This window comes from Ixodes scapularis, unplaced genomic scaffold, assembly GCF_016920785.2.
Source record: "Ixodes scapularis isolate PalLabHiFi unplaced genomic scaffold, ASM1692078v2 PGA_scaffold8__174_contigs__length_109621045, whole genome shotgun sequence".
NCBI classification, from domain to species: domain Eukaryota; kingdom Metazoa; phylum Arthropoda; class Arachnida; order Ixodida; family Ixodidae; genus Ixodes; species Ixodes scapularis.
The window spans coordinates 29,394,589-29,404,144 of record NW_024609883.1 but is presented as its reverse complement, the minus strand read 5'-3'; the positions used below and the strand labels follow the sequence as shown (position 1 = coordinate 29,404,144).

The 9,556-nt window shown below is 51.8% G+C and overlaps 1 protein-coding gene across 1 annotated transcript; it reads right to left on the bottom strand.

Moving 5' to 3' along the window:
- Window positions 1–1,193: 1,193 nt before the first annotated feature.
- LOC121833542 lies at window positions 1,194–2,409 on the bottom strand. Its single transcript, XM_042286944.1, has one exon. The coding sequence runs from the start codon at window positions 2,388–2,390 to the stop codon at window positions 1,194–1,196; it is 1,197 nt and encodes a 398-aa protein (XP_042142878.1). The 5' UTR covers window positions 2,391–2,409.
- Between the last annotated feature and the right edge of the window lie 7,147 nt (window positions 2,410–9,556).

Sequence of the window (9,556 nt, the reverse complement as noted above, 5' to 3'; positions counted from 1 at the left end):
CCCGGCAGAATACGATGAGCGTGCGCTAAAGCTTACGCGCTGCAGGTTCTTAATATCAAAACAGTGACAAATACAATAACAAATTAATGTTTAGCGTAATGTGGTAATGACTTCTATCAGTTTAGTTTTGGTTAGTTTCAGTGCCAAACTTTAAACTTACGGTAATGCAAGCACAGTAAACACTTTGTCATGCAAACCGGATTCTGAGTCTCACGAATAAAAAAGATAAAAGGAAACTCCAGGTCCTTTTGAAATGTTCTTGCCACGTGAGAAGCAGGAGGTTGGCACCACAACAGACGTCGTTAACTGTTTCCTAACCAGTTCATCAGCTTATCTTATTCCAAATAGTGTACCTTACCATCAGCGCCCGATTGGTTTAGGGAAGCCGAAACCGTACCCGCGAGATAGGTTGCGTGTGCTGAAGTTACCAGTTATGAAAATCCGTTTTAACTTCTCGGTTTATATCAAGTGTTTTGCATTATGCATAAATACAATGTTTTTTCCTCACAATAACAGAGTGCAATGCTTTCCTCGCAATAACATATTACAACTCTTTGTTCACCAAATACGGCAATATATTGTTTGCAGCTCGAGCAAGTATGTTGGCAACAAACATTCCTTTTCAATTACCCGTTCTGACGAATGGTACTTACCTGAAGTTAGAGCGGGAATTATACGAAGCCTATGGAAGCACTTACTATCAAGTTCACAACTGCTTTCCCTTCTATACCGGAACTGACGTCAACGTTTCAAAGCTATTTTGAAAATAAAAAATAGGTGGCGCCCTAGGCGCTCCCCCTTAGGGAAGTATTCTCCCCTTCCGTCTTCATCTTTCCGAGTTAATGGTTACAGCACAGCTTGCGGCTGCATTGAGATGGTGGGGCCCCCACAAGAAAGATAGAGTATAGGCACTTGTGCACTCAGAACACTTTTATTTCCTGTTCTGGTGATGGCACCTGGTTGGACCTCTCACGCTATGCGTTACCTCTGGTGCCATGTTGAACCACCTCGACCTGCGACAGGGAAGAGAATGTGATAATTTACCCCGAAAATGGGCAGGGATGTGGTGGGAGTGTGAACTTGATAGTAAGTGCTTCCATAGGCTTCGTATAATTCCCGCTCTAACTTCAGGTAAGTACCATTCGTCAGAACTGGTAATTATACTTCAGCCTCTGTCGCACTTACTATCAAGTTCACAACTGCTTGTTCAAAGCTTTCGCATGTGTTCTCAGCACCTGGGTTCCAAAGTGAGCCCGGGTATCTGATTGCCGTCGGTAAAAGCGGTTAAATGTCGCCTCGGAGGACCAGTCGGCTGCTGCTAAGATGTCGGCAAGTGGTACTCCGACCTCCACAGCTTTGGAGGTGGCCGCTCCTCGCGTTGAGTGCGCTTTGAAAACCGACGTGTCAATGCCCGCAAGCATTAGTGTGTGTTTTATCCAGTGAGCTACTGTGTCCCGTGCTGCTGGGCGGAAAGGCTTCTGCGTAGTGAGCAGAAGCTGCGTGTGGGCGCCTCGGAGTCCTGCAGTTCGTTCGAGGTACACCTGCAAGCATTCCACTGGACACAATTCCCGAACCTCTTCGAATGCTGGGAAGAAGAGGGTGGGAAGGGGTTTAGATGCCCCAGAAGTCTTTCTGAGGCCACTGAGCCCAAGCTCCCAACCTGCGGATTGTTTACGGATGTGGCATGTTGAAAGCAGGCACAAGTCTGACGTCCTGCCTGCTGAGGCAAGGGCTAATAGCATAGCTAGCTTGCTAGTGAGCATCTTGAGGCTAAGATCCTTGTTAGGACCCCACGACTGCAGGAGGGTTGTCACCGTTTCAACCCTCCAAGTTGTGGGGTATCGGTGTTTGGGGGGGTTAGAATTAAACACTCCCTTCATAAGGCGCACAACTGATGGGTGTTCCCCTAGAGGGCAACCGTCAAAGTTATGCAAGATCTGAGACAAGGCAGAACGGTAACACCCTATAGTGCGATACGCCAGGCCCTCCTTAAAGTGGCTAGCGAGGAAGTTGAGCACCTGTTTTAGAGTGGGAGAAAAGGGATCAACAGTCCTTGAATGGCACCAGCGTTCCCACCTGCGCCAGCAAGAGGTGTAGGTGAGCTGTGTTCCCCGCCTCCATGATGCCTCAATGAGGTGTGCAGCCTGCTCCGAAAGTTGGCTATGAGTTTGCTGGAGTTGGTCAGTCTCCATGCTGCTAGTGTCAGGCTCCCCGTGCTGAGCATTGGATGTACCTGCCCGTCGTGGCTGCGCAGTAGGTCGTGTGATTGGGGAAGAAGACGCGGTTCCTCGTAATAGTGGTGCAGCAGCGAGGCATACCATGGCTGAGATGGCCAAACTGGAGCTACTAGAATGAGCGGACTGTTGGAGCTCTGCAACTTGGCAATGCATCTGCTCACAAGGCTGAACGGTGGGAAGGTATAGAGGCCCTGACCCGTCCAGTCCTGGCTGAGAGCATCCACTGCTGCCGCCTGAGGATCCGGCTTCCAGCTGTAGTAGTGCCTCACCTGGTGGTTGGAGAAGTCTTCAAAAAGGTCCGTGTGCACGGGGCCCCACAGACAATTGATCCTGCTGAATGTGAACGGGCACAGCTTCCAACTGCTGGCATCCATCACTCTCCTGGATGCTTGGTCTGCATCCGTGTTCATGTGCCCCGGAATATGTTGCGCCCTGACTGATATTCCCCTCGCCCAACACCACGACCATAGCTCGTGGGCTATCCTGGTGAGTTGTGGAGAGCAGGTGCTGCCCCTCCTGTTGATGGCCGCTACTGCTGCTGTGTTGTCTAGCTCGAGGAGGATGGAGCCCCGAGACACATTCTTTGCTAGCGCCTGAAGGGCCAGGAAGGCTGCCATCAGCTCCAGGGCATTGATGTGCCAAGTGGATTGGAGTGGTGTCCAGTGATGCCCGATCGTCCACCCCTCCGAGCATGCTCCCCACCCCTTCAACGAGCTGTCCGACTGTATTGTCTGTACTACTGGGGGTGTCTTGATCTGGCCCCTTGGGGTCTTCCTCAGTGCTCGGATCCACCACGCTAAGTCCTGCCGCGTGTCCCTGGATAGTGTTAGAGTGGTCGTGTATGTACCTCTCTGTAGGGCCCGTCTCAAATCTGTTTGAAGGTTCCTGATATAAAAGGAACCCTCCGGCAGTACCATTAGGCATGCATTCAGTTGTCCCGCCAAGCTTGCGACTTGGCGGGCCGAGATCACCGGTTGCTCTAGCCTCTGCTGTAGGTGGTCTAACAGGTTGGCGAGTTTCTCTCCAGGGAGCTCGAGCGTCAATCGTCTCGAGTCTATCGATAGTCCCAGAAACAACAAGTCCTGGGCTGGTGTCAGTACCGACTTCTCCAAGTTTACGGCAAAACCCAGGTTTTGTAGAAGGTTCACGATTAGATGTCCCTGGTTTGCGAGTAGGAGGGGGATTGGTCCATGACAAGGATATCGTCCAAGAACATGACAATGCGAAGTCCCTTGGACCGGAGATAGGCCGCGACTGGTTTCAGTAGTTTTGTGAAAACTCTCGGTGCCGATCTGAGGCCAAATGGCAGCACGTTCCAACGGTAGACCCTGTCCCCCTCTCGGAAGCCGAGCCAGGGGCGGTCCTGGTGGCAGATTGGGACAGACAGGTATGCGTCCTTCAGGTCGATACGTATCATGGAGTCGCCCTGCTGGATAAGATCCCTCACAGAGTGCCACCCCTCCATCTTGAAGTGGTTGTGTTGCACCGACTCGTTTAGTTGTCGGAGATCTAGAATTGGGCGCACCTTGTTGTCCTTCTTTGGTACTATGAAGAAGGGGGAGAGGAACTTCACTTCGGAGGGTGGTACCCGAGAGACCGCTCCCTTTCTGACCAGCTCGGACACTGCCTCCCGGACCTGATTTCACTGCCCTCGGGTCGGCACGTTGTGCAACCCTTGAATCGCTGGTACCTGTGCAAACTCCAGCTTGTACCCCTGTGTTGTCTGAAGGACCCAAGCATCGTGGGTGAGTAACCTCCACGCTTCGCGGCAATATGCCAGTCGGCCCGCGGGCGGCAGTGCTAAGAGGTGCGGGCTTACCGTTGCCTCGATGTCCCTGGCGGAGGTAGGCCTCCTTCGTGTAGCCTCGGGAAGGGGGCCCCCCGTGAAAGGGCTGCCGGCCCACACTCCGGCTCTGGGCACTGGTCCCTGGGGCAGCCGAGCTGCGGGACCTCTTGGCTGCTGGCTCCGCGGCGGGAGGGGGCGGTTGGCGGGCTTCCCGGAGGACCTTGATGGTCTCGTTCCGCGTTCGCAGCTGCCCCAGGAAGCCCTCTCCAAACAGCAGTGGGGATCCCTCGTCCCCACCGTCATGGGCCACCATCTGGCGGAGGTCTGGGGCCACTCGTGCAATCACCCCCTCCCGGCGCTCGCGGGAGAGCGACGCGAAGAGCCGCCCGAGATGGGCGGTAGCTGCCCCCACGTGGTCAGCCACCGTCTTTCGGTCAATGGCCTCCTCCGTGAGGCCGATCTCTAATAGGCCAACCAGTGGCCCCATAGCAGCGGCCACTCCGTCTTGGCTTTCTCGGAGTGCCTGGTCCCGGGCAGCGACGTTGGCGGGCCCTTCCGAGCCACCCTCTGGACGGCGGCTCCTCTCCTTCGCCAGGGCCTTCATTTCCGGATTTAACTCCGGCACTGTGGCGAAGGGGAGCCGCGGTCGCGGGAAGCTCGTCAGGGCCGCCCTGCACCGCTCCGCGCGCCCTTCGGGGCCCCAGTGCTCTTTGAGGAAGTCGACGAGGGCAGGGTCCACCTCTCGGGGACGGCCCTCCGTCGGTCTCCCCAACCAGGCATGGGGCTCGTCAGCGGGACCCAAAGGGTCCAGGTCTGGCGAGTTGCTCCGCTCACTATGTCGGAGTTCGACATCCCCCGTGGCTAACGGAGGGAGGCGGTTGGTGAGCACCGCTACCGAAGTAGCGATGTTCGCCACCGTTCGTTGGAGTTCCACGATCTCGGCGGTTGACATCTGAGAAGCCCGAGAAAGTCACATATCGGTTAGAAACGATTACCGCCGCACTGATCTCCGTTGTCGAACGAAAGGGATAAAGGTGCTAAGTGTGGCCCTTGAGGCTGTTCAAGAACGCGCCACGTCGTCCGGAGCCGGAGCTCCCAAGACGCGAGTGGGGGCACCGGATGTAGCTTGAGATCGCCGCCTCTGCTCGGGGCCGGGGCCCATAGAACAACAGGGGGATCGGACAGTTTGGCTTATTGAATAGCCCTTGTGGCTGTCTAAGACCGCGCCGCGTCGTTTGGAGCCGCAGCTCCCAAGACGCGAGCGGGGACGCCGGAAGTAGCTTAAGATCGCCGCCTCTGCTCGGGGCCGGAGCCCATAGAACAACGAGGGGGATCGGGCCCTTTTGCAAACCGAAAATAGTCCTGCTCTGTCCGGAGCCGGAGCCAATAGGACGTGAGCGCGGACGCCTGAAGTAGCTTAAGATCGCCGCCTCTGCTCGGGGCCGGGGCCCATAGAACAACAAGGGAGATCGGGCCCTATTGTAAACCGAAAATAGTCCTGCTCTGTCCGGAGCCGGAGCCCATAGGACGCGAGCGAGGACGCCGGAAGTAGTTTAAGATCGCCGCCTCTGTTCGGGGCCGGGGCCCATAGAACAACAAGGGGGATCGGACCCTATTGTAAACCGAAAATAGTCCTGCTTTGTCCGGAGCCCATAGGACGTGAGCGGGAACGGGTCCTTCAAGCCACTAAAACTTCGCTGCTTGAAACTCTACTGCCTTTGTTCGAGGCCGGGGCCCGAGAACTTAGGCCTAGCACCGATAGCGGACGTGCGACAAATAGGTTCAAAATTGTTTACTCAGCGGTCGGATAAAGTTTCTTCTAAAACCTCGCAGAAGGCGAAGTCAATCTCTTGACGAGAGTGAGCCTCTCCGAGTTCTATCGGTTGAAATCTCCGGAGAACAAAGAAAAGGCTCGAAGAGCGATGAAACTTACGACTCGTCGCTCCGATCAACGAAGGAAAGATGAAGACGGAAGGGGAGAATACTTCCCTAAGGGCAACGTTACTAAAACACTTAGTTGGGAAACTCGCCGTCGAAACCTGGGCCGCTGGCGTCCACCGAGACCGAGCTAAATGCGACAACAGCGCCACTCTTTATCGTTTGTCTGTACTGTGGTCCCCTTGAGCTTTTTGAAAGCCTGTTTTTGCGTAAAAACAAACGGAAAAGACTCTTTTTGTATGGAATTTATTGGAGTTTAGTACCAAATGATGGGCGCGTTATGTTTTTATCATCTTTAGTTCGCAAGGTTTTGCGGAACAATTAATATTGTTTTCATACAACCATGCCTCAGCGGGCCTTTCAGGTAGCACGTCCTGACCTAGGTGCATTTTAACGTTAGTAGCTGAATGCGGCGCGTCCGCCGGGGAGACGGGGGTGGCATCCCTGTAACCTCTACCGCTGTATCTGTTCTGAAGCCAAAATAGAAGTCACGTGCAGTTCTTCGAGTGGCCGTTGCGGGAGAAATGGTGGCATTGTGTTCGTCATTAGCTCGGTGCTCGGAGACAGATTGGGGCCACTTTTTCAAAGCTGTCTCTATGGGAGTTTCCCAACTGAGTGTTTCAGTAACGTTGCCTAAGGGGGAGCGCCTAGGGCGCCACCTATTTTTTATTTTCAAAATAGCTTTGAAACGTTGACGTCAGTTCCGGTATAGAAGGGAAAGCAGTTGTGAACTTGATAGTAAGTGCGACAGAGGAGTTTAGGGGTGTCGAGAACTTTGTCGAACCGGATTTTTAGGTCGAACTTTCGGGGTTCGACTGGGTCGAACCGGTTCGACGAACCTTCGAAACTTTTCACCAGATTCGACCGGTTCGACTTTGCGGACAGTGTGGCCAGACCTTGATACACGCATGTCTAGGTTTGGAGAATTTATTTTTATGCAAAGAGTTATTTTATTTTATGAACAGTTGCAATTAAAAGAAACCAATTTTAGTCACTGAAGACGTTAATAACTTAATTGTTTTGTACTGTATTAACTGAAATAACCCAGGGGGGTAAAGGTGGGTGAGGAGGAGCGGCAAATCCCGTGCGCCGACACCCGGGGTCCCGAGTGAACGATCGGAAAAGAGAGCGACAGAACACGAGAGAAAGAAAGCAACGTTGCCATGGTAAACGCGAAGAGTGAAAACTCTCAGCAATATAAACAGTGATAATTTAACGTTGTAAACTAAATTCTGAGCCATTCCAACGCTTAAAAAAAGCAATAAAGTCATTGCGCTGCATTAACTTCCCTTCTGTCGAAATCTCGGAAATCTGGTGGTTGCGCAGTTTCGTATTCCTCAACCGCGCCCACCCGCGCCCCACCGGCGAAGCCGGGTATATGGTTTAGTTTAGCGTTAACGCGAGGCCGTACATCTGCGCGCTATGCAAAAAGAGAGCTTCGAAAGGAACGCGAATATCTTTCCACCGGTAAGTTCGTGGATTGTTGAAGTTCACGAAACTGCTCTGATGATGTAACCGTGTTTGGGACCCCGAGGGTCTGCCTGCATGATCCGCCGCTTGCGGCAGCCAGAATGTATGGGAAAATGGCGGACCTTTTCCTCTAGAGTTAGTATGTATGATCTCTATGGAAATAACCAATCAGCGGTGCCCTTAATTCATCCCTTAGCCATTACCATCCAATCCGAAGCTAACTGTCCAGCCTGTCGCGCATGCGCACACGAGTCGAACCTCAATACAAGGTTCGTCGAAATTTTCGAAAAAAGGTTCGAAAAAGTCGAACCTGGTCGAACTCGAACCTCGGCCGGTTCGCGACACCCCTTTTCAAGTTCCCCCGCTGCCCCCTGCTGGACAAAAGTTGGACCGGATAGACCATTCCATTTAGCGCTCTCTGGGCAGCACCATTTTGTTCGACAGCAGCGCCCTCTCCATACATCCGGGAAATTCAGCGGGTTTGGCGGGATAAAACGAGAGAGAGGGCATTCGCCTATTAGCCCCGAGAAGTTCGCGTGGCGCCCCCTTACGGCGAACCGGGATGACGTCACGGCGAGGAGAGAATTTCTCCCCGACTCGCCCCGCTCGCTCTGTAGAGGCTGTGACGACGCGAGCTGTCGGCGCGCTCGTTTCTATTTAATTTTTTTTGGCGTGTTTTTCGTAGGAAGTGTAAATTTTTATATGTGCCTTTATTGAGGTATGGTCTATAGCTACAGGGGAAAGTTCAAGCAACATTTTAAGCATGGTTGACAGGGCAGGCAACGCATGAATCACAGCTGGTATATGAAAATAAAGTAGTATGGTTATAATTGCAGGAGCATTACTATAGATTTACATCTCGCACAATAAACGCTGCTGGTGGTCTGAATGAATTGGCAGGTTATGTATACTTTTTTTTGTATCTCTGTTTTTAAACAAGATCGCCGGAGCAGAAAAGCTGCATGCCGCTCGAGCAACATGCTAAATACAGTCTGGGCCATGGGAGAGAATCACAAGTAAGACAGCCCAAGTGCAGGGGCAAAGTAAAAAAAAAAAAGGGACATTTATTATATACATTGCTCGCATTTGACCTTTGCTGGATTCGGATAGTATTTCAATGGACTACGTGGGTAGCATGTGTGGACTTGTTTATATCAATCCTCAACTAATGTAGCGAAGGTGTCTAGCTCGTTATTAGTCCCTTAAGCCCTAAAATTAAGATTTTACTTAAATCGAATTGTCCTGAAGCTAAAATATCAGATGCTTTCCTCGCGCAGACTGTCGCCCTTCACAGGTTCCACATTTTCTGCTACTAGTGCTGCATGTACCACTGGACAAACGTTCGAATGCTTGCTTTTACTCCTGTTTTCCTCTGTTGTCACAGGGTCCAGCTGTAGGAAGTTTGGAGGCTGAGGAAGCTTTGGGAGACCTGCAGCAGTGTCTCTTTTAATTGGAAATGACAATTCAGACTAAACGGTGTATTTTCCGAATACGCAAGACTGGACTAAAGAATGTCAGGAAAAAAGTATAAACATTCCAAATTACGGCACTATTGCTGTGCATATTTTGGGCAGTTCAATAAATATCATACAGGCAACTGGGGGCGATTCGGCCGTTTTTTGCTGCTACCATACAAACTAATTTCCAGTAATTGTGCATCTTCTAAGAAATATGCCTGCATACGTGTATAAACTATATAATAATTCGCGAAGAAACTACATTCATGTAAAACAACCCTGTGCTATGAGCACTTCAAAGATAATCAGAAACAGGGCCTTTAAAACATCTGCGAACCAGCGCACGCAGAGTGGCAGCGCAGAGTCGGGTTCGCGAGCTAAATTGCCGACCACCCAAAGGCCCATGATATAAATGCCACTTCAAATGCCTTGAAAGCGGGATGTAATATGGTCCTAAATCATGAACATGCAAAGAACAGAATTCCAGCGTCTGAAACACTTGCGCCACCGCTTCACCGACCCCTCGCAAGATTGCCTTGTGTCGTGTGGACGAACGGGTAGGTTCATCGGCAGAATTGCCTCCGCCGATTTCTTTCGGGATTTGTAACCCAATTTTAAAAGTAAAAGCGACAAGCAAACTTATAAAATGTACGGAAGCACGTCAATAT